The 25,709-nt window shown below is 41.4% G+C and overlaps 1 protein-coding gene across 19 annotated transcripts in view; it reads left to right on the top strand.

Annotated features, from left to right (window-relative positions):
• Window positions 1–7,381, top strand: part of Tjp1 (tight junction protein 1) — a 319,842-nt gene extending 312,461 nt beyond the window's left edge. For 12 of the 19 annotated variants that reach the window (XM_063249899.1, XM_063249892.1, XM_063249900.1 and 9 more), the window contains 4 exons: window positions 832–1,312; window positions 3,120–3,337; window positions 4,654–4,797; window positions 5,827–7,381. In XM_063249899.1, coding sequence (XP_063105969.1) covers window positions 832–1,312; window positions 3,120–3,337; window positions 4,654–4,797; window positions 5,827–5,921 — 938 coding nt within the window. In that variant the 3' untranslated portion in view covers window positions 5,922–7,381. The remainder of the gene's footprint in view (window positions 1–831; window positions 1,313–3,119; window positions 3,338–4,653; window positions 4,798–5,826) is intronic. The other 7 variants (XM_063249895.1, XM_063249905.1, XM_063249897.1 and 4 more) reach the window with 2 other exon arrangements.
• The last annotated feature ends 18,328 nt before the right edge of the window (window positions 7,382–25,709 follow it).

Genomic DNA, 25,709 nt, shown 5'->3' with positions numbered 1-25,709 from the left:
AAATTACATTATGAAGAATTTTGAGTAGTAATTTTCTTGTAATAGTCTTACCTGATTTTGGAATTAAGGTTTCTCTAGTTAATAAAAGAAAAATAGGACTCTTGTTTTCTCAGAGTTTGGTAGTATTTTTTCCCTAAATTTTATAGAATTCATATTACTATTTTACACTGCCTCCAGCAACCTGTGACTATCCCTGTTGTTTTGTATCTTTCCCAATACTTGGCACTACCAGACTTCTTGGTTTTGCTATTCTCATGGGTATGATAATGCTGTCTTTGCTTTGTTTACATTTTCCTAATTAGTAATGAGGTGTGGGTTATCTTACTGTGTGATAACTAGGCATTGTAGTTTTCACTCCTGTTTTTGTTCATTTTTCTACAGTTGAATTGTTACAGATATTAGTGCTCTTCATAGGTTTAAGACACAGCCTTTTTCAGTTACATTTTGTGAACATATTTTCCCAGTTTGCAACTGGGAAATTTTAAAAAAAATTTTCATGGTGAGCTTTCAATACTGAACTTTTTTAAAATCAATGCTGAAATTTTTAATATGGTCAAATCTGTCATTCTGTTTCTAATTTGTGATGAGTGTTGGAGATGGGTTACTTAGACACCAGTCTCTGGAGGCTGGGACCTGACCTGCATCTGAGGCAGCAGAGTGCATTAACAGCATCACCTGTGTCCCTTAGCATCATATACAGTCTGCAGGGCTCAAGAGCCACCCCAGAGTTCTGTGCCACCAATCTAGGACAAGATAACTGAGGAGGTACATCACGGGGGCTGTTGAAATATCTTTCAAGAAGTTTTAAAAATGCTTCCGTTTCTGTTTCAGGAAATTCAGTATCTTTGGAGTTTCAAAATTCTTTACTGTCAAAGCCAGATCCCCCTCCATCTCAGAGTAAGCCACCAACTTTCAGAGCACCAAACCGAGAAGACACTGCTCAGACTACTTTCTTTCCCCAGAAAAGCTTCCCAGATAAAGCCCCAGTTAACGGGGCTGAACAGACTCAGAAAACCATCACTCCAGCATACAACCGGTTCACACCAAAACCATATACAAGTTCGGCTCGACCATTTGAACGCAAGTTTGAAAGTCCAAAATTCAATCACAATCTTCTGCCAAGTGAAACTGTACATAATAAACCTGACCTGTCTTCCAAAGCCCCCACTTCTCCAAAAACTCTTATGAAAGCACACAGTTCAGCACAACCTCCCGAGTTTGACAGTGGAGTTGAGACTTTCTCCATCCATGCAGATAAGCCCAAGTATCAAGTGAACAATATCGGCACAGTGCCTAAAGCTGTTCCTGTAAGGTAAGGTATTCTTGGCCCTGTGATTGGGATTCCGTGAGTTTGACGTAGCTTACATGATTTGGAACTTCTTCACTGTACCTATTACCTATAAAAAAAGTGTAATTGCAATGAATGTTATTATGTGAAACGTAAGTATCCAACTTGTTGGCTTTCCTGGGCCACATTGAGTGAAAAGAAATTGTTTTGGGCTGTATATAAAATGTATGATATAATTAACATACAAGGATCGAAACTTCCTTTGTTTTTTATATTTTAACTTTTTAAATTATTTTACAAAACAACAACCCTAAATTTAGTGATCTAATAGGGACACTTAGCTCTTCTGAGTAACAATGAATGCCTACCTTCATAGGCACAAGCAAGTAGATAGGTTGGAATACTGTTACCAGTCGTTGTTGTTTTTGGCTTGCCAAACCACACAAGTCACACGTGTGACATGACTGACACATAGTGGTTTCTACTCAGCTCACTGTGCTAGCACTGTATTGCACCCTCTCCTGCAGTGGTTGCAAGTTCAGTTTGTGCTAGGGCACAACACAGATGACTCATGAAAAATACTGCTAAAAATCACAGTGTTAAAAGTTTACAAACTGAAGTGGTTACCAGCGATCAGCCAGTGGCTTACCCACTGTGGGTTGGATATACTTGACTACACAAAGATCTGCAGAAAGTATGGAGTGTTAAAATTAGTTAGCTAATAATAAGGTATGAATCAGTGAATGTTACCATTGTCCCTGAGTTAGTAAAAACCAAGGTAAGTAATGGAGCATATTCCCCAGGGTCACAACACCGCAGGATGAGATGAATTTGTTCCAGCCCCTGGTTATCTGACCTCTTAGAAGATGAATATCTAAGAAATGGAAGTGTCTCTATCTTTGTGTACTGTTTTTTCAGCAAGGATGCTGGAAAGAAACAGAAATGTAATGTCTTCAAAAGGCCTATTAAAAACCAGTAGTTAATAGTAGGATAGTTGAACAATCGAGACAAAGCAAGCCCATCTGAGTCATACTCAGGGTACTCAGTTCTTACTTAATGATTGACCAGACCCATCTAGGCACTTGGCAGTCCAGTCTCCTAAATACAGCTACGTTTCACCCTGCTGTGAAACAGAAGCACTTGCAGGCAGAACCCACAGACAGGTGGCCGCCAATCTGCTTCCCAGGAGAAAGGATGGTCATGCCAGTCTACTGCTTTTCTGCTTCTGTGCCCTTCACGAGTAATCAGAACAGGGCTGTGGTTATGAGGGGGAAGAGGGGGTGCTGCCTCAGGTTATGGGCTCTCCTTGGGGCAGTGTCATGGGAAACCGTCCATGACACGCAGTCATGCTGGAATGAAGTTTCAGCCCCTCTTGATACACTTTTCATTTTCCTGCTCATCTTAAGTCCTGAGTTGAAACTCTATTCCTGAAGTCTAAAATGCCTTTAGTTGTAAGATGCACCATTCATTTATATATCATTAAAAAGAAAAATAATTCCACCAATTAAATTATGTACATGAGTGAAAGCACCAGGTTCATGGATTTTAAAATGTGCTTTTTAAAACCCATAGTAGTTGAATGAGCAAAGTACTAGGTATTATGCTTTGAAACTGCAAATCAGTAGTGACAGTTAATTGACTAGTTGCTTTTAGTAATGCAGTTGATTTCTCTGGGAGTAATATGCTGTTAGTTACCCCTGTGATAAAATCTTTCATTAAAAGTTAAAACAACTCTTGATTGTATGGAGAAATAAGTGAAACTACTTATATGGTAACAGTAAAAGAAACTGTAGATTATGAATTTACTCATCATCTATTTCTGAACTCTCAGTCCTTCAGCTGTGGAAGAAGATGAAGATGAAGATGGTCACACTGTGGTTGCCACGGCCCGGGGCATATTTAACAGCAATGGTGGAGTATTGAGTTCTATAGAAACTGGTGTTAGCATAATTATCCCGCAAGGAGCTATTCCCGAAGGAATTGAGCAGGAAATCTATTTCAAGGTCTGTCGAGACAACAGCATCCTTCCACCTTTGGATAAAGAGAAAGGTAAATGTGTTTATTTTTCTACTCAGTCTTGGTAGTTTAAAGGTTGTCCTGTACACACTTCAGAGCTTTAAAAAGTGTCCAGTCAAGGAATAATCTAGTAGCCTTTTTTCTGCCTTTACTCTAGGCCAGTTGTGGTGAACCTCTGCAGTGGGCTATTTGTCATTATTAAAAGCTCTAAAAAATTCACCATCGCTGCTCACGGACAACTGCAGCTTGTCCATTCCATTGGGAAGGGTCTCCCGTATGAGCTCCAGTAGTGGCATAGACTCGTACGTGGTCTGCAGTGGGGCCACAGAGACCTTCCACATAACCTGCTTTGCTTTTCAGTGTGAAAGCAGAAGTGACAGCAAGTAGCAGGTCATGAGGCACCCCCCTACATGACTGCCAGACAGTCTGGGTGATGTAACCGAATTTGGCTTTGAGTCAGCCCTTCCGTCTTTTAAGATGGGCTAGGTGCCCCCTCCCCTTCAAGGCTTTCTCCTCCCTGTCACCTAGCTCCAGAGCTGGAGCAGGGCTGTCTTAGCATCCCAGAAGCTGATAAGAAAACTCCTTGCAGAGTAAATGAAATAATCTTAGAGGACATCACAGTGTGTTTCTGAACTTTTAAGAGGAGCTAAGAATGCTGTGACTTTGTCTTTCTAGATCTATCAGGATGATGCAGGACTTCTTTTCTCATTGTTTAGAAGTGCCTTGCTTCCATAAGTACTTTATCTCATTTTTTACATTTTGCCAAAATACTAACATCCAATTCTAATTTTAGGCTATCTTAAAAACCAGTAGGACTAACTTTGTTAGCCCTGTGTGAATCCCTTCAGCCAGACTGTAGGAAACTTTCTTTTTTTGGTACCAGGGACCCAGCTCCCCTTGGGTTTGCCAGCTTTGCTGAGCTATATCTCCAGCCCTTTGTAGCAAACATTTTTAAATGGAAGATATAAAGTAACATTTGTAAAAAATACATTTGAATGTTCTAAGCTGTAGATTTGTATGACTGGATGTGATAGCCTCTATATGTATGTGGCTATTATGACTTAAAAGTGCTTGAAATGTGAAATACTGATTTTTATAGATTTAGTATATTTACGCATTGAAGTAGTGTTTTTAATAGAGTTAGATGAAATACTAAAATCAATGGCAACTGTTTCTTTTTGTTTTCTGCCGTGGCTCCCAGAAAATAGTAAGTGGTATTGTAGTTTCCATTACACTTCACTTCGTACTGCAGTAGAGCAGTCACATCAAAAGGAGGAGGGCGAGGAGACCCACGTGTCTAGAAGGAGAACTGGCATCTTACTCTCCTTCATTCCCTTCCCTGCTCCTAGGTGAAACTCTGCTGAGTCCCTTAGTGATGTGCGGGCCCCATGGTCTCAAGTTCCTGAAGCCTGTGGAGCTGCGCTTACCACACTGTGCGTCCATGACTCCTGACGGTTGGTCTTTTGCTCTAAAATCATCCGACTCCTCGTCGGGTATGCTGTCTTCACTCTGTCCTCTGGGCTCTGGGTACTGTCGTTGATTAATGCTTTGCCTGATGTTGCTCCTTGTGCTGTTTTAGCAGATCTTTAGCTTTGTTCTTGTGGCCTTGTAGGCATCACCAGTGTTTTCAAATTTCTTCATGGCACCTATATTGTAAATGAAGATGGAAAGGTGGAGAAGTTTCAGCCTTTTAAAAAAAGTGATTTGGCCAAAAATTGATAAGTTATTTTGTCTGTCAAAATTTTCAGGATGTCATAGATTTGCTGTTGTTGTATACATAGATGCATTTTATCATGCTATTAAATGATTTTATTCCTTTACGTAATTATTTCATTTTTGGTTACTATTCTTCATTCATTATTAAAGCATGTGTACAAAAAGCAAGATGCTTTTTGTTTACTTATAAGATATTCATTGCTTGAGGAGATCTTCCACTGTGAGCATACTTGGCCGTGATTTTTCAGTGTGAAAAACTTAAAAAACTTCTGTTGTGCAGTTTTTTTCAATGATATTTTTCTCTTAAAATCGTAATTTCAAAGCTTCCATTACATTTCACATTTCTCGCTTCTTGGGTGATTTAAGTTAGCTACCAACTGCAATTGTCTTTTCTATTGGTATAGATCACTTTCAAAGAATATGATATAGAAAAATTAAAATTTAGAACATCTAAATTTTTTTTGGAGCTTTTAAGTTTTTGATGCATCAGATGAGTATTACTCAGTTTGGTGCAGTATAGAGGCTGTGGAATAAAAGTTATAGTAGAGTGTATTTTGCCTGAAAGAAACATTTTGTGTGTGAGTTTGCATGCCCTCCATTTTCTAAAAAAATAACGGTTGCCCTAAATTTTACACACTTTTTGGAAAAGTCCAGTGAACGTGATAATGTAGTAAAGATACGTTTGAAACAGCTTAATATGCTGAAGAAATAGAAGAAAGTTATTAATATATTCACATTTGTCCTATAATTGTGAGGCATTATGTTTAGCTAACTGAAAATGACGTCAGCTTCTTTTTTTCTTCTAGGTGATCCTAAAACCTGGCAAAACAAGTGTCTTCCTGGAGATCCAAATTATCTTGTTGGAGCAAACTGTGTTTCTGTCCTGATTGACCACTTTTAATCCTTAAAATATAGGAACTTGATTAAATAATGTGAAGCTGGATTGAACTTACTAAATCTAAATGGAACCACTCTATCAAGTATTATACTTTTCTTAGAATTGATACTACAGTGTGTTAGTATTAAGCCTTTGTTGGCACTGAAGAAGATTAGTGAGCATGCCTCTGAACCATGATCAGAAAACATGCTAAAAACTGCGTGTTTGTGATTGAAGAACTATTGGTATTGGCCAGAGGTTCAAAGATAGTTTGCTTTGTAATGATTTTTGTACTTTTTTATGGTGACTGCTTAACTTCACATACTGATTTCCGTTAAAATACCAGCCAGTAAATGGGGGTGCATTTGAGTTGTGTTCTTCCCAAAGTACACTGTTTCAAACTTTATAATGCCCCTGGCCTAGCACACACGTTTTATTTTATTATGCATGAGGTAATATGCACACATTTTAAAAACGCACCTGGAATATGTAACCAGTGTAGTGGATTTAACACAAATGTACAGCAGGGGAGTTTATAACTGGGAGGGGGGGTCAAATGAAGACAGTTGCTCATTGTATATGAAAACACATTTTTCTTAGGGAAAGGACACCAAAGCATGTGAGACTGGTTCCATGGCTTCTTTGGATCTATAAATACCGTATTACCACAGACATACTAACCAGCAGGAATGCCTTACCCCTATATTTTTAATTCTTATCTCATTCTCGCTGTGTACTACTAAGTTTTTATGGCTTTTGTGTACATCAGATACTGTATCATGAAAAAAGATTGAGTAAATTGTGGATGTGGTGGTTTCAGAAATGTGAAATCACCCAGAAGAAAATATTAGTGTGATGTATGGATTTCTTTTCCTTCCTTTCTTCCTTTTTTCTTTGTTTCTTTCATTTTTTTATTTTGACAAGGAGCAGTGGTGGTTTTCTGTTCTTTTTGGCTATGCATTTGAAAACTTTGATGTTTTAAGGATGCTTGTAAATAATTGCGTGCATACCATTTTTGTTCTTGGTTTGTAAATTAACTTTTATAAACTTTACCTTTTTTATACATAAAACCAAGTTTCTAAAGGCTACCTTTGTATTCTCTTCTGTACCTCTTGAGCCTTGAATTTTGACCTCTGCAGCAATAAAGCAGCATTTCTATAACACACAAGGTCATTTTTTTTAAAGAAAAAGAATGCACAGAGTTGTTACATTTTTAAGTGCTGCATTTAAAAAATACAGTTACTCAGAATTCTCTAGTTTGATTAAAATCTTGCAAAGTATCCCTAATGTAATTTGAGATACAATGCTGTGCCCTAAAGTGTATTTTTTTACTAATAGACAATTTATTATGGCACATCAGCACGATTTCTGTTTAGATAATACACCACTACATTCTGTTAATCATTAGGTGTGACTGAATTTCTTTTGCGGTTATTAAAAATCTCAAATTTCTAAATCTTCAGAATAAAACTTTTTAAAATAAATTACTGGTTTGGTCTCTTTGCCCCCGGTTTCTAGTTTCGTGCAACTTTGTAGTCCTGTTTTAGAATCCTGCCCTGTAGTCCCTGCCCCTGATTACTGCCCTCTCCTCAGGTCTGATTTCCCTGTCACGGGGCACTGCAGGGTGGGCAGTGCCAGCCGTGGGCAGGCTTCAGCTGGCAGTATGGAGTTGCGGGGAAACGTGGGCTGGTTGTGGACTGCTTTTGTGTTCTTCCCACTGCATTCATGTTTGCTTGTGTGTCCATGTGTGTGACTGCATTTGGGGAAGAAGTGGTTTCTCATTCCATGGTGGTTACCATATGTATTTAACCTCTACCCGTTTTGACATTTGGTGTTGTCATAGTATTTTAGTGAGCATCTTTATGAATTTAGTTCATCTTTGTAGAGTTTGTGCTTTTTAATTAAAATATAATTTACATATAGTAACTTACCCTTTTAAAATGTACAGTCCTTTGAATTTTTGTCATCACCATTACCACAGTTAATACTCAGAGCAGTTTCCTCACACTCCCTCCCTGCCAGGTAACTCCCGAGTTCCTTGTGCCCTTTTTCTGGTGCTCAGTCCCTCTTCCAGGTCCTGATAGTCCCTGCTCTTTTTTCTGTCCCCGCAGTTTGTCTTTGTGAAGGTGCCCTGCAAATGAAGTCATGTACCATGGAGGCTTGCATCTTGGCTTCTGTCATGACATGCTGTCAGGAGATGCCTTTATGGCCACACAGGAATTGGTTCTGTTTTGTCACTGCCTGTTCAGGTTTTTTGTTGTGGTCGTCTCATTTGGCCAGGTGGAGTTTACCACGGTAATAAGCTCTCACCTTTTCTCCAGCTGCTGCACTCTTCACGTTCCCACAGCAGCCTGAGGGGTCCAGTGTCTCCCCTGCAGGTGCCGTCAGGAGGGTGTTTATCTCTGATGGGCTCAATGTGGTTTAGGTTTGCAGCTCTAATAGAAACTCCGATGTTGAGCACAAGGTGTTAAGATCTTTCCCATTGTTAAATGTGGGGTGGTTTGCTTGAGCATTTTATACATTCTGGTATAGATGCAGTGGATAATACATAATTTCCAAATATTTTCTTCAGTCTGTTCATTTTCTTTTATTTACTTATTTATTTATTTATTTAATTTTTTGCAGGGTGCAGGGGGCTACCAGGAATCAGACTCGGGAACTCACACTTGTCAGGCAGGCATTGTGCCACTGTGCTAAATCCCCAGTCCCTCATTTTCTTAGTAGTGTCCTTCAAAGAGTAGGAGTTGTTAATCTTGATGAAATCCACTTTTGTCAGTTTATTGTTTCATTGATTCTTTTGGCATCTAAGAAAACTTTTTCTAATCCATGGCACAAATATCCCCTCAAGTTTTCTTTCAGGTTTTTTTTTTTTTTTGGTACCAGGAATCAAACTCACAACCTCACAATTGCCAGGCAGGCACTTATGCCACTGAGCTATATCCCCAGCCCCACTAAATATACGTACATACGTATGTACGTACATATGTACTGTATGTACACACATACAAACATTCTTATATGTGTGTATACATGTATATATATATATATATATACACACACACACACACACACACACACACACACATACACAGACTTTTGTTTTGTTGACCAGGATCAAACTTACGACCTTATGCTTGCCACACAGGCACTTGTGCTGCTAAGCTATGTCCCCAGCCCCAGAATTTTTTTTTTTTAATTTTACATTTATATTTGTGTGATCCATTTTGAGTTAATCTTATATACAGCTTGAGACAGTTTTTAGTTAACCTATTCCAGTGGTGGCATGTGTGCCTCAGCAGGCTGTTTATGTCACTGGAACCTCTAAAAGATTTGCTATCGCTGGTCAGTTCTGTCATTCATGTCCTTATTGTAAATACATCTTGGATGGCCTTGAACTCTCAAACCTGCTTCAGCTCCCAAGTGTTGAAATCATGGTGGTATACACCACCATGTCTCAGTCTTAATCGCTTTTCTGTTGAACTCGCTTAGTCACTCTTTAGTGTGCTTTTCCTTCTAACTAACTGGCAACAAAAGGAAATACTAAAGTGTAAAAATGCTAGTTTCTTAGAGGTTCACAAAAAAGGTATATAATAAACTTGGAGAATTTGTAATTTGAAAACTGAAATGGATAATAGTTTTACTGTGTTCCATTTCCTAGAAAAGACTTTTCAGATGTCCTTCACGGTGCAGCCTGAATTTGTTTACTCCAGATTATAGGTGATCCTTTGGGATCAGTTTTGTTCATCAACAAGAAGTTGGCACAGGGGCTGGGGATTTAGCTCAGCGGCATAACCACCTGCCTTGCAAGTGTGCGGTCGTGAGTTTGATCCCTGGTACCGATAAAAATGAAAAAGACAAAAAAAAAAAGTTGGCACAAACAAGGGCACTCAGCAGTGACATCTAACATTGTCTGCTAGAGAGGCTGTCCTCTCTAGCAGAGTTGCGTTCCCAGTTGGTGAGAAGACCACACACCTATAAAGAATAAAAATTGATTTTTGTTAAACCATTTTTTGCCTGCTGGAATAGTGACAGCCAGGGAATATGTGTACATCCTGAAACACTTGAGAGGTGCAATTAGTGGAACATAGAATCACACACACACACACACTTCACACTACCCTTTGCACTTGAAAAAGTCATGCAGAATTGGGTGCAGAGGTTTGGATTTTCTGATATTTGTGCTAGACTTGGTTTTCACAAAATTTGGGGGGGTTTTGAGGCAGTGAGTGGATTAGAAAACATAGGTGTAAATCCTTTTTTAACACCTTAAAAGCAGAAGGAAGGACAGTATGAAAAATAGTAGATGTGTGGTGAGTGTGGTGTTCAGTATGGGAGTGGAGAGCCTGATGTTCATACTGGCAACCCTTCGTGTTTGACAACTGGTGTATTCCTTTAGGGAAACCCCCAGGGTTGGGATTCCTAGAGGGAATTTGCAAGACATGAGGTTTCCCAGAGCACCTTTAAGAATGAGTGTCTTCAGTGACTCATAAGGACAATCAGGATGAGAGAGTCAGGTGAGAAGGACAAAATTTCTATCATTGTATCTAGCAGGCAGAAATCACATTTTGCTAGGAAGCTGTGGGGTTTCAGAAGCATTTAAAATGAAGTGGCTTAAAGGAAAATTGAATTTCTTAGCCAACTGTTACTTAAAAGAGAACATGTGTAATGATTACAACAATCCCTGGGGTTCATTGGTTTCTTGACAGGTCCATGGGGTAGGGCATACACTTTCTTGGTAGGGTCCAGAGCTACCTCTCCCAGCAAACAGGTTACAGTTTTATTTTTGTTCTGTTTTTAGTATTTCAGAACATTATAGTAAATATAAGTCAAGTGCTGTTACCAAGCCTTGGGAACTTGGCCCACGGTTTCAACAACCATTAACATGTCCAATTTTCAACAGTGCAAACGTCACAAAATTTTTAAGGGAGCATCCTAGATGTGAGGTCTTGAAACATCTTTCTGTCCTCCTAGAGGCAGAGGACAAGAAGACAGCACACAAACAGAAAGCAAGTGCTCAGGTTTCTTAAGGACACTAATCCTGTTGGTTGTGGCCCCACCCACCCTTAGGACCGTACTCAAGCATTACTTCCTTAGAGATGCTGTGTCCAAATGCAGCCACTGGGGATTAGGGCTTAAACACATGAACATAGACATTCCGTTCCTAACATACAGTTTTTTCTGAATCATAAATTGCAGACAGGATGCAATTCTCTTGCATTAATAACACATGGCCTCACAAAATGTTAAAATAATTGATTCTGATTTGCTTTATTGGCTTTTTCATTGTGTGTTCTATTTTTCTTGTGGTTTGAATTGAGTTTTCTCTCTAGATTTTGAAAGTATATTGATTTGGAGTTATTGATTTGAAATTCTTCCTCAGGCAGATATTTTAAAGCTATGAATTCCCTTGAGACACTGCTTTAGCTACATACCAAAAGTGTTGTTCTGTGGTGTTGTATTTTCATTTCATACAGAATATTTCTAATTTTCCTTGTGATTTTTTAACCTATGAGTTATACAGAAGTGATTTCATTTCCTGAATATTTGGTTGGGGCTTGCCCAAACTTTTTGCTATTGATTTTAATTCTTTGCTGATCAGAAAACATACATTTGTGATCTGAATTGTCTTAACTTTCTGAAGACATTTTATGGCCTAGCATTTATGTGTATCTAAGTTCTTGAAGAGAATGGACCCTCAGTGTTGGGTGGGGTTCTGTAGACAAGGGTGAGTAAATTGGCCAGTAGTATTGCTCAGGCCTTCCATAGCCTTGCTTATTCAGAATGGGACATCGAAGACTCCAACCACTGTTGAATTGTCTGTTTCTCCTTTTCAAGTCTGTCAGGTTTTATGTATTTTGGAACGCTGTTGCTAGGAACACATGTTTATATTCCTTTTTATGTCTTTCGCTGTTCTGAAATGTCCTCCTTTATTTCTAGCAGTGTCTTTTGGTCTTAAAGTCTACTTTGATATTAGTGTAGCCATTCAGGCTTTCTTACGATCACTGTGGCGTATCTTCCAGTCTTAGGCTTTCAACCTGTCTTTGAGTCTAAAATGTGTCTCATACAATGCATAGAGTTTGATCTAATTTCATGTCTTCCTCTGACAATATGTGGTTTGTGTGCAGATAAATCAGGAGGCTGGAATGCAGAAATAGGCAGACAAGCACCTCCTGCAGTCTTATGTCTCCACTCGGAAGAAGCTTCAGGGATGTTTTTTGAAACAAAAATTGGGAGTGTGACTGCTGGTCAGGAGTTAAGAGCAAAGCCAGGACAAAACAACGCCTCAGGGCATGCCAGGTTGACAGGGATGTGGCCATTGCTTTGAAAGTTTCCTGAAATCCAGTCACTTCCTCTGCCAAGGAAGCTGCTCCCAGAAGGTTCCTTGCTCCTTTCCCAAACATAATCTTGCTTTCTCACCAGTTTATCCTACATCGTCTTGATTACAATCTGGAAGAAGCATCCCGCTCCATTTTATCTGACGACAGGAGAGGATGCTTGGATTCTCAGGATCATGTTCGTATCTCTAAAGCTACAGGACTTTGTTGGGCGGTTGGACACTTTCACTTGTGCTGCCAATCAGTCAGTTATCCAGCTGTCATCCTGGTGGCCCAAGTGACTGCCAGACCCTTCCTCATCCCTCTGGCTCTTGGAAGGGCTTGGTAACCCACACCACCCCCATCCGTGTGGTTCAGTGCACTCCTAAGCCTGGCCCAGAAAAAGCCTCCCACAGCACTCCTGCTGTTTGCCCAGAAACACCCTCATTTGGGAGCTAAATAGAAGGAAGCAGGGTTTCTGTTTGGTCCTGACACAAGCCCTGCTTTCTGCACCCTTGTGTCCCTACACGTCTCACTCTGTATCATTCTGTGAGGACAGCACAGCAGCACAACAGAGTGATGACGTTCCCTGTTCAGGAAATCTCCATTGTGAGGAAAACTCAGAAAGACACAGGTTTCTGCAGGTTCTGCTCCGATACTGTGGACCTGGAGCTTCGGCCCTGAGGGTAGCTTGCAGTGTTAGCTGTCACTTCGTATCCTGGTGACCTTCCACCAAAGGGAAACTCACCTTGGGAAAACCTCAAATCTCTGCAGTTTCCTCACGCTGAGTGTGAGCTATGCCTGCCAGAGACAGGTCTCTGCCAGCTTAGGCAGGGTAGAAGGCAACCTGCTGCTCACCAGGAAGCTCAAGCCACACATTTCAGCTGTCTGAGGGCTGGAGCACCAAAGTGTAGTGCCATGCAGTCCCATTCCAACACCGTGGTGCTGTCTGGGGAAGGTACAGGAGACCAGCCAGCCTTGGCAAGAGTGCCTGTTAAACAACGAGCTGCCAGGTCTGCAACTCCAAGAGAAACAAGTGTTGCTGGCTATGGGCGTAGAAGCTCTGAACCATCCTGACACACAGATCGGACTCATTTTGCACATACTGACAAAACCTCACACAGGCCTCTGCTCCCCATCCTCAACCACTGCACAAAGTACTTATTAGAACCTAAATGTCTAATTTTTAAGTGCAAGGGATGACTACAAATTCTCAGCCCAAATGTGCCTTTAGGATAATGGGCAGACTGACTTGGCAGCAGTATTTTCTATTTACTTTTGTCCTATTGATAGTATTCAGTTCCTCCTGCAGCCAGGATACTCATTACCCTGAACCCCAGCCCGGACCCCACCAGCAGGCCCAGGTGGGTCATTTCTGGGATGACCCAAGGTAGTATTGGTGGCACCTTAAAGAAAAGCTCATTTCTAGAAGGCAAGTGGAACTTCCCTCCCTGCACATTAAGTAAGCTAACAGAAATTCTGCCTACTCCACTGATTCTCATTTCAATGAGGCTATCTCCATTTGTTTCCTACTTTCTTAATCACACAAATTTCAAGAAAAAAAGAGGTTGAAAAAAAAAAAAACAAGAGATGGTCTTGGCCCAAGCTACCTGAGTTGAGTGACCAGCACAGCAGGAGCCCAGTCAGTCCTCTCCTGGCTGCAGCTGTAGCTGCTTCCGCCTCCTGGATGATCCTTTTTTGCAAACATTATAATTCTTGTCATCTTATTGCAATTTAAATTTCATGGGAGTTCTATATTTTATGCTAAAATTACTCGTTTTCTCCCACTGCAGCAGGATGATGAATACTGTACAGATGGCAACGACTCCTGTTCTCCTGAGCCTAGTAATTAGGATGAAGAGGAGAAAAGCCCCAAAGCTTGCTATCTACTCCACAACCAGAGCTTCTCCAAAAGTTTGAAGTTGTTGCAGCTCAGAAAACTTTCCAAAGCGAAGGGCTGAGAAAGCCTGTGTTTCTGACCCCCTGCCTTCAGGTCTCACCTTCAAGGCAAGTTGCAGGCTGGAATCCCTCCTTCCCACAGCAGGGCCTGGGAACCGGCCCCTTTCCCACAGAGCCAGCCATGGAATCTGACACTCTCCTATACCTTGGCCCCGCCTTTCTGTGCAAGGTTGATTGGAGTTCACCAGGTCCTGTCCTGCTCTGGGAGGCAAGAATGATGCACAGAGAGGCCAGTAAAAAAATCTAGCAGGCCCCCACCCCAATCTGTTGATGTGATGTTACCCCGTTTGCCAATAATATTCTTAGGCCGACTTCTGCATAAAAAGGAGTCATTCGGCCAGCCTGGTCTTTGGGGATGCTCTCTTCTCCTGACACACCGGGTCCTGTGGTTACATTGAGGTTGCGGGGTGGGGGGGCCTCAACCTCTTGGCATTTTTCTTAATGGCTTTCAGGTATTTTGTCCCCTTGCAGGCAAGATCCAGGAGACATTGGCAACCCAGAGGAGCCCTGTTTGGTACATGTTCCAACACCCTGTTCCCTAGAGGGGCTCATCAGTGTGTGCTAATTACTGGGGCTTTCTCCTCCAAGCCTCTCAGAGTCCCAAGGCTTGCCCAGCCCCCCACAATAATGTAGGGTTCCGTTTGCACATTCTCATTCCCATGTAGCAATTTTGTGCACACCCTAGTAATCAAACCAAAGTTCCTGTACAGCTATTCTGGACTTTGTAGGTGCCTGAGGAAAGCAACTTTCTTACTAATAAATATACCATGGAGACGGGGTATCATTATGGAGAGTAAGGCTTCCCAGAAGGCAAAGCAAAGCATGGTGATTGCTGCGGACATAACTGCAGCAGAGGAGCATGTGTGAAACTGTGTGGGGCTCAGCGAGCTGTCTTTCTGTGAAAGTTCACCTCCTGCGGTAGCAGAAGCAGTGGTACTGACGATGATGCTGACCAAGGCATACTATCATCCCTTACTGCTTTGGTTTGCTCCTGGGCCAGAGCATCCATGGGCCCTTCCTACTGGCCCAGGAGAAGCAGCTGTGTCCTCTTCTCTCCCTCTCCTTCTCTTTGCCCTCTCTGTGTTAGCTTTCCATCACTGTGATAAAACTCTGTACTTGAAATAATCAGTTGAAAAGGAAAAATGGCTTACTTTGGCTCATGGTCGCAGAGGTTTCAGTCGTCCCTCGGCTGCATTACGTTGGGGCCAGTGGTGAGGCAGAACATCAGGGGGGCAGCTGTTCACCTCCTAAGGGCTGGGAAGCAAAGAGAGAGAGACAGGAGGGGGTCGGGTCCCAGTGTCCCCTGGCCTCACTTCCTCCCACTGGGCCCCAGCATCTCCCAGGTGTACCACAGAGTAGGGACCAAAGTCCTCTCTCCCCTCCGCCCCTACTTCTCCTTGGGCCTCCCCCCTCAGCTTTCTCCCTGGAACTCCTAAAGACAGCCAAGTCATTGCTTCCGGTACTTCCCGGAGGACACGCCACTGCAACCCACCATGGTGGGCCCCCAGTCTGAGCCTCCTGGCTCTGGTCTGTGATCCTTTGTGCCTCCTGAACCTCACTTGGCTTCTGCATGAAGCCTCTCTGGTCTCTGCTTCTCCAAATCCTGGAGACTGGGTCATCATGTCTGGACCAGTGTCACAGCTCCAACCTGAGGTAGCGTAAACAGCCATGACTGCATGGATTCAGCAGTACTTGTGCATTTGATGATCTTCCTTTGTTTCAGAAAGACATTTTTTGTTTTGATTTTTACCTGTCTCCTTAGTATTTGCTTTATTTTGCAGTGCTGGGGCTCCAACCCTGGGTCGTGTACCTGCTGAGTAGACCACTGAGCTATGTCACCAGACCTTACTCTTATTTCAAAACCTTCTAGGGGAATGAATGTAATCACCAAGCACCATCTGGCAAAGTCTGTGAAATGGCACAGTGCGTGCAGTGGCGTAGCATGACCAGGTTGGGTCCTGGTCCATGTGTCTTGTGGCCTCTCTGTGGCCCCACGGGTCGCAGCAGCCAAGAGCAAGGGCTCCCAGCCCAGCCCAGCCCCGGGATATCACAGTGGGAGGAAACCATTGCTTCCCTGTCCATGTGAGCTGATGCTGAGAGCTGTTATTAGAGCCACACAACACCGATGCTGTGCCAGGGTCAGAGCAGGGCACGGAAGAGGCATTTGGATGGCCAGGGGTGACAGTGGGGATTGAGTCAGAGCTGACTTGCAGGAGGACTCAGCAATGGTGGAGCTGAAGTGACACTGGGCAGGAGCTGCAGAGTGGGACCTCAGGCTTTGGAGGAAAGATAGAGGTGGTAAGTCCATAACCGAACTGGGGGACAGGAGAGGCACTGTGCTGGAGCTGCATAGAGTGGGCCAGGCAAGGTGAGGGCTTCCAGCAAATAGCCACCATCTTTCCTGGACTGGAGGATGGAGAGCCTGGAGACCAAATGGCTCAGACCTGTGGATGGGGCCCAGGAGGGGTGGAGGCAGCCTGCGGGGTAGGCACAGGAGGAGGGACCACAGCACCCGCTGCTGTCTTAATGAGCACTGGGAGGGCTGGCAGGAAGGAGGAGAAGGCAGCGGTCCTTCCAGGCTTGGGTCCTTCCCTTCCCTCCACTCTCCTTTCCTCCATGCCTCTCACCTACTCCTGGGCTGCCACCTCTTTTCTGTAATTTCTTTGTTCCAAAAGTTTACATATATTTATGTGCTGAGAGGAAAAATTGTCCTATCTTTTAGTCTCCTGCTTATGCCTGGAAATTCTTAATCTCTCAAGGAAGTTGGTCTCATGGAGAGTTAGAAGAAAGAGAAGTCTGATTAGATTGTAGGCCAGCCCAGGGGGATGACAGAATGCAGGGCCTGTGGTGCCTGGCTGGATGGGATGCAGGGGGGGCTTCCTGATCCGCGGGGTCACAGGCCCGGCCCAGGGCACAGACCTCCAGGGTTGGTTTCTCCTTCAGCAAGCACCCTACTTACACCCACAAGTTGCCACTAGGGCTTCTGGGTGGCCTGGAGCGCTAGTGTTACCAGAGTGTGAAGCAAAACCCCCAACTTTGGGGACCCAAACAGATGAGGCAGGGCCACCTGTCTCAAAATGCTTGTCAAGGGACAAGCAGCAATGCAGGGTGAAGGACACATGCAGGGGTTCAGGCTGTGTCTCAAAGGGATTTTAAACCAAGCTCTGACTTAGGGGATTTTACAGAAAAGGAAGGAAAAGGACTGTAGTCCTTTGGTCATCTCAAGTGTGCTTCTGGGAAAGCCATCATTGTTTGAGGGGGAAATTGTGTTCCCATCTTGAGGAGAGAACATCTACTTTAGGGGTCTGTCTTGGCTCCTCCGTGGGGCAGTTTTTCTCACTGAGGGGGAGGGGCTTGATTCCTGCCTTGGGAAAGTTGCTCCCCCTTGGCAGTCCTCAGTTCTGTAAGGCTCACTGTTGCTGGGAGGAGTCTTAGCTTCTTCTCCTGAAGGTATCTGTATCACACCTACTTTTCTTGGAATCGGGAGTGGCTCAAAAGAAAATGTTAGAGCCAAATGGAAGACAGAAATGAAATGGAGTTGGTTAGCACAGTGACGTGGCCTTCTTCACCGGGTGCCTCCTCTGTGCACTCGGGAAGAGTGAGCCATCACCTACCTGACCCTGCAGAGAAGAGAGTGCCAGGCGTAGTGGTGCATGCCTGTAACCCCAGCATTCAGGAGGATCACTATGAGTTCAAGGCCATCCTGGACTACTTGGTGAGACCTTGTCTCAAAAAATAAAATAAAATGAAAGGAAAAGAAAGGTCAGTGCCCTCCGCACTTCCAGAAGCACACAGTGACAGGACAGGACATGGAGACTCACAGGTCCAGTATCCCAGAACTCCACCTTCATGGCCACAGCTCTCATGTTATAATGATCAGGTCACCTCCCACCCTTGCTGTAATTTTTAGGGCTAAATAGAAAATACCACAGTGTTCTTTATTATTATTATTATTATTATTATTATTATTATTATTATTTTGTCTTTTTGAGATAGGGTTTCACTGTGTAGTTCAGGCTGGCCTTGGACTCTCTTTGTAGCCAGGCTGGCCTCAAATTCACAGCGATCCTTGCACCTCAGCCTCCCAAGTGCTGGGGTTATAGGTATGTGCCACCAATCCTACCTGCCACAGTGTTTATTTTCCATCTGGAAATCTAGCCTTGGAGGGATCTTCTGAAAATATGATGACTGATTTCAGAAAAGCAGACCTCAAAATTAGAAAGTAGGTATCATCTGGGGGCCCTTGGAGAAGACCCTTCATGGCAGTCTCCTTCCAGCTCTGAGAAGTCATGGTAGCCAGCTGTCCCCACAGCCACTTCTGCCCCCAAAGTGGAGGAGAGGCTGGAGGAAGAGGAAGTTGGGAGCCTGTCTAGGACTACATCCACCCACCCAGAACCGATGAGTACCCCAGAGGGGCTGCAGCACAGGAAGTGAACTCACATCTGCAGCCAACTTCCATGTTAAAAGGTTTACCTTTGTGTTCTGGGCCTGCTGGCGCCATCAGTTCCAGAGGCTGGGCAGCCTGGGGTGAGTGTCCCCACACCATCCCCTGAGCCCAGCTAGTCTGTGATCCATGCTGGGCCATTGTCAGGGAACTTCCATGGCTTCCTGTTGCACTGGACCAGCTCGGCAGGTCTTGAGCCGGCCTGCCCCAACCCCCAGTGACCCTCTTTCAATCCGGAGAACTGGGCAGCCAGAGTTCCAGGCGCTGAGGGCATAGAAAAGGATTTCCAACAGGTCCTGGGGAAGCCTTGGAATAACACTGGAAACACAGAAATATAGGAAAAAGACAAAACGAAAGACCAAATTACAATCTCGAGCCTCCAGCCCATCCCAAGAAACCTTAAGAGCTATATACACAGAAGAAAATATATGCCATACACCTGAAATACCTGACATAATAGCAACTGAAATAAAAGCAACTCTGGGAAGCTTTAAAGGAATTCAAACTAGAAATAATCTCCCAGGTAAAAGAAGAAATGATAAATGAAAGAAATGCTGAATATATCTAAAGAAGACACAGTTAAAAAATCAGAGGAACTAAACAAAAAAGTAGAATCCCTGGATGAACAATATAAGAAACAGTATACATAAAGCAGATGCAAAGAGATATACAGGAAATCAAAAATTCCATTGAAAGTTGTCAAAACCACCTCAATGAAAGTGAAAATAGAATTTCAGACCTCAAAGACAAGATTGCAGCTAGTGAACAGGAAAGGAAAGATCTTTTAAAAATAAGGAATCAGGAAATAACAATTCAACAGCTGCTAGATGATGCAAAGAAAAACAACATAAGATTGATAGGGATAAATGAAAAAGAAGGGGGCAACATAAAGGATGTCAAGAGGATATTTAGAGAAGTAATAGCTGAAAATTTCCCAAACATGAGATTGGAAACTGACATCAAGATCAGTGAAGCATATAGAACTCCAAATAGCCATAACCAAAATAAAAATACAACCAGGCATATAATAATCACCATCCCGGAAATCCAACATAAGAATAGAATATTAAAAGCTGTCAGAAAAGACAGATCACCTATAAAGGAAAACCTATCAGAATCACAGCAGACTTCTCAGCACAAACAGTAAAGTCAAGAAGAGCATGGAGTGAAGTATTTCAGATCCTAAAGGAAAATGATTTCCAACTTAGACTGATGTATGCTGCAAAAGTGTCCTTCAAAATGGATGGAGAACTAAGATACTTCCATGACAAAGAACAGCTGAAGAACTTCATGATCAGCAAGCCAACACTGCAAAGAATACTGAAAGACAGTTTAGATGCACTTAGGAAAAAAACACTAAGCAAAGCAGACAGTTAAAAAGAACAGAAAGATAAAGATGCAACAGCAGAAAGATAACATCAACAATAAACCAGCATATAACAGTTATAACCATTAATGTAAATGGCCTCATTGCACCAATTAAAAGAAAGAGGCTGACAGAATGTATCAAGAAACAAAATCCAACCATATGCTGTCTACAAGAAACCCATCTAACCCAAAAGGATACTCAGACTGAAAGTCAAAGGATGGAAAACAATACTTTATGCAACAGGAACCTAAAAAAAAGTGGGGGTAGCTATTCTGTTTGCAGACAATGTGAACTTCAAACCAATAATGATCAGAAGAGATAAAGAAGTTCATTACATACTGGTTAGGGGAAAATTTCAAGAGAAAGAGATAACAATCTTAAATATACATGCACCAAATTCCAGAGCACCCAGTTATATAAAACAAGTATTAACAGAAATGAAAAACCAAATTAGCAGTAACACAATTATAACAGGAGACCTTAACACACCATTGACACCAAGGGACAGATCAACCAGACAGAAAATCAGCAAAGAAATAACAGAACTGAATCACACCTGTGAACAAATGTACTTGATAGACATATACAGAGTGTTCCATCCTACAACATCAGAATACACATACTTCTCTGCAGTACATGGGTCATTCTCTAAAATAGACCACATATTAGTGCACAGAACATATTTAAGTAAATGCAAAAGAGTTGAAATAATCCCTTGCACGTTATCGGATCATAGCTCCATGAAATTAGAAATTAATGATAAAAGATACTGCAAAAATTCCACAAACACATGGAAACTGAATAACAAATTCTTGAGTAATCAGTGGGTCACAGGAGAAATTAAAGAAGAAATTGAACAACACCTACAAGCAAACAAAAATACAAATACAACTTACTGGAATCTGTGGGATGCAATGAAAGCAGTCCTCAGAAGAAAATTTATTGCACTGAGTACCCACATCAGGAAAACAGAACAAATACAAATAAACAACCTGATGCTACACCTCAAACATCTAGAAAAAGAAGCGCAAGTCAAGCCCAAAGCCAAAAGAAGGGAGGAAATTATAAAAATCAGAGCAGAAATTAATGCAATAGAGACTAAGAAAACAATCCAAAGAATCAATGAATCAAAGAGTTGGTTCTTTGAAAGAATAAATAAAATTGATAAGCCCCTGCCAACCTTATTTTAAAAAAGGGAAGAAAAAGCTCAAATTCATGCAATAAGGAATGAAAAAGGCAAAATCACTACAGACTCTAGAAATACAGAAGATCATCAACTCCTATTTTGAAAACCTCTACTCTCATAGGTTTGATAACACAAAAGAAATAGACAGATTCCTAGAAACATATGAAGTACCAAAGATGGGTCAAGAAGATGTAAAACTGGTGAGTAACCCAGTTTCTATTAATGAAATTGAAAATGTAATTAAGTCCTTACCTACAAAGAAGAGCCCAGGCCCAGACAAATTCACTGCAGAATTCTACAAGAAGTACAAAGAAGATTTAATGCTGATACTCCTCAAACTCTTCAATGAAATTGAAAGGGAAGCAATCCTTCCTAAGTCATTTCTGGAAGCAAATATTACTCTAATACCAAAACCTGAGAAAGACCCAACTAAAAAAGAGAACTACAGACCAATCTCCCTAATGAACACAGGTGCAAAAATCCTCAATAAAACATTGGCCAATAGGATGCAGCAAATCATCAAGATTATACACCATGACCAAGTGGGATTCATCTCAGGCATGCAGGGATGTTTCAGCATATGTAAATCAATAAATTAATCCACCATATCAATAAAGCCAAAAGTAAGAAAACGATCATTTCTATAGATGCAGAAAAAGCTTTTGATAAGGTCCAACATTCATTTATGATAACCTTACAGAAAATTGGAATAGATGGTATTTACCTCAATATAATAAAGGCCATCTATGACAAACCAACAACCAGTATCATACTAAATGGCCAAAAATTGGAGGCCTTTACTTTAAAATCAGGTACAAGACAAGGATGTCCTTTAACACTGCTCCTATTTAATATGGTACTGGAAATACTAGCCAGAGCAATTAGACAAGAGAGAAATAAAAGGGGTAAAGATAGGAAAAGAAGTTAAATCATCCTTATTTGCAGATGACATGATATTCTACACAGAAGACCTCCAAACTCCATTGAAAGACTCTTAGATATAATAAATTCAGCAATGTACCTGGATACAAAATCAATACTTAAAAATCAATAGCATTCCTATACACTAACAACAAAATTACAGACAGAGAAATAAGAGAAGCCACACCCTTCACACTAGCAACCAAAAAAATGAAATATTTAGGAATTACTCTCACCAAAAAAGTGAAAGACCTATACAGGGAAAATTATAATACACTAAAAAAAGAAATTGAAGAGGATCTCAGAAAGTGGAAAGACATCCCTTGCTCATGGATAGGAAGAATAAATATTGTGAAAATGGCCATTCTCCCAAAACTGTTATACAGGTTCAATGCAATCCCAATAAAAATACCATCAACAACAACAAAAAATACCATCAACATACCTCATAGATCTCGAGAAATCACTCCTAAAATTCATTTGGAGCAAGAATAGCCAAGACAGCTCTAAGCAGTGAAGGCAAGGCAGGAGGCATCACAATCCCTGACTTGAAGTTATACTACAAAGCAACTGTAGTAAAATCAACATGGTACTGGAATCAAAACAGAGCTGAAGATCAATGTAATAGATTAGAAGAGACAACCACAACTACAAACACACTCAACCACCTTATCTTTGATAAAGGGGCCAAGCATGTCACTGGAAGAATGACAGTCTCTTTAATAAATGGTGTTGGAAAAACTGGCTCTTCATATGCCAAAAACTAAAACTAGAGCCATGCCTATCACCATGTACTAAACTAAAATCTAAGTGGATCAAAGATCTGAATATTAAACACTAAATCTGTTGGAAGACAAAGTGGGTAAAAACATTGAAGACATAGGGATAGGTAGAGAATTCATGAACAGGAATCAAACCGCATGGGAAATACTTCCCAGAATCAATAACTGGGATCACCTCTTATTAAAAAGTTTCTGCATGTCAAAATAAATCATCAGCATAGTGAAAAGAAAACCCACAAACTGGGAAAAAAAATCTTAGTGAACTGTCTCTTAGACAAAGGACTTCTACATACAGAATTTTTTAAAAATCAGACACCCAAAATTCAAAGATACAATCCAAAAATGGGCATCTGAGATGAATAGAGAAATACAAATAGCAAATAAATACATGAAAAAATGTTCATCATCATTACTCATTAGAGAAATGCAAATTAAAACCACACTGAGATTCCATCTCACTCCTGAAACAATGGCCGTGATCAAGAAAACCACCAACAACAAATGCTGGAGAGGCTGTGGGGAAAAAGGAATTCTCCTGCACTGTTGGTGGGAGTGTAGACTGGTGCAACAATTGTGGAGGTTAGTCTGGAGATTTCTTAAAAAGCTGGTTTGTTCCAGCTATTCCACTGTGACGATAGTCCCAGAAGAACTGAAAGCATCATACCACAGTGATATATGTGCACCCATGTTTATTGCAGCACAATTTGTAATAGCCAGATCTTGGAAACAACCTAAGTGTCCATCAACTGAGGAATGGATAAAAAAAAAAGCTGTAATATTTTTATACAATGGAGTACTACTCAGCTATAAAGAATGATCACATTGAGATATTTATAGCCATTGGGCGCAGCTTGAGACCATCCTCATAAGTAAATCAAACTCACATGTATAAATACGTGTTTCCCAAGTGTAAGAAATGATAAGAATACATAAAAATATGTGGTAATCATGATTCCCCATTATATTGCTTTGAAGCCTTATAATGTTTTCATTCATTAATTGAAATGGTTTTATTCTGGGTTGTTTGATTTTATTGTCTGTGATGGTAGGAACAGTTATTTTGAAGAAAACAAGACATCATAATAGCTAGTGCTGATTTAGTATCATCTTGTTTTGAAGTGCCGGCAAGCTTTTGTTCTTTTGTGTCCATCAGTTTTATCATGTTATATCTTATTGGATTTTATTATATGTGATAGTATAAACCAAAATTTTTATAGGCAAGGAGATAATATAGAAACCATTATTCATTTTCTCTTAGTTGGTTCTAAATACTCTGTAATACTTTCATTCACTTGAATGGTTTTGCATTATACTCAAATATTTCAAGGAAAGAGACACTATGGTAACTACTGTTATGTTGGGTTATCTCGTAGTGAAACTATGTTGCTTAAATTGTTCTGTGTTGTTATGCTGTTATGTCCTCTTTTATTTCAATCTCCTTTTTTAATTTTTTTAATTAAAAATTTAAATAAATATATATATATATATATAAATAAAGGTTCAGCTTCTTGGGCTGGGCTTTAGCTCAGTGGCATAAGCACCTGCCTGGCAAGCGTGAGGTGGTGAGTTCGAGCCCGGTACAAAAAAAAAAAATTAGCTTCTTAATAGTGGCCCAGGGAAACCCAGATGAAAAGCAAAGTGTGAGAACAACAAAGAAAATAAAAACCACCCTGCTGAGAATGAAGGCTGGATTTGAATTTTCTAATTAACAATTATTACAGTTAGGAAGAATAATTGTTTGGTGACACATATGATGAACACAGTTAATAGTGCATCACATTAGAAGATTTGAATATAGTCACCATGAAGAAACAACTGAAAGTAAACTACTTTACATACAACACTTGTCTCTCTCTCTGTGTGTGTGTGTGTGTGTGTGTGTGTGTGTGTGTGTGTGTGTGTGTGTAATAAATCCCCCCGCCACACCCAGTTCTCCAGCACCAAGGGGTGTCCTACAATTCAGTTAGATTCTGACACTGACAACCCAAAGTTGGTGTCTGACTCTCCTAGCATAAGGGCGTGGCCCCATAGGATGCCCCCACTTCAGACACCAACTGCTGCGAGCCCTAGGACTCCCACACTTTCTGACTTGGGTACAAAGGCAGGAGTTGCCACAACCCTTATGTGACTCAAGTCATCAGCTTTCTATAGCTGCATACAGAACTGAAGACAACACGACTTCCTATTGCCAGTGTATTAGGACAGATAAAAACAGGCACCCAGATAAAGAAGTATATTGCACAAGGTCTGGAAGAGTCTCAGGAGCTCCCTGTCCAGAGGATCTTCCCTGAGTATGCCTCCATGCCGGGCCTGGACATGCCTGCCAGCCTGAACCCCTTGTTCAGGGTTATTTATAGAGGTTTCGTTACACAGGTATGCTCCACCAAGTCATTGGACATTGGTGATTACTGTGTCCCTGCCCTCTCCCAGTGAAGTCAGGAGCCCATCCCTTAGCTCTGTCCTGTGTTCTGGACTCAGCCCCTGGCCCGAAGGTTTCAGGGCCTTCCAGCTGTCAGCCGTCTGATTTGCACACAGAAGACACTTGTCACTCTTCTCACCTGAAATCTCAGAGTAAAGGATGCTATGTACTATTTTCCCTAACACATACCTGTGATGATGTTTAACTTAAAACTGAACACAGATTTTCAATGGAAATAAGAATAGTTATGATAATACACTGCAATAAACGGCAAATGAACGCTTTTTCTCAGAATATCTTATTGTGTCATTTTTACCTCTTCCTTGTCCCAGATTGGCCCTGGGTAACTGAAACTGTAACAGAAGATGCTCCCACCAGCCAGTAGACTTCAGTTTCTTAGTTGCCCAGGTAATAGTCC

Source organism: Cavia porcellus, unplaced genomic scaffold (genome assembly GCF_034190915.1).
Source record: "Cavia porcellus strain 051 isolate PalLab524CR breed Dunkin Hartley unplaced genomic scaffold, mCavPor4.1 scaffold_6, whole genome shotgun sequence".
NCBI classification, from domain to species: Eukaryota; Metazoa; Chordata; class Mammalia; order Rodentia; family Caviidae; genus Cavia; species Cavia porcellus.
This window is presented reverse-complemented; position numbering and strand designations above follow the sequence as displayed.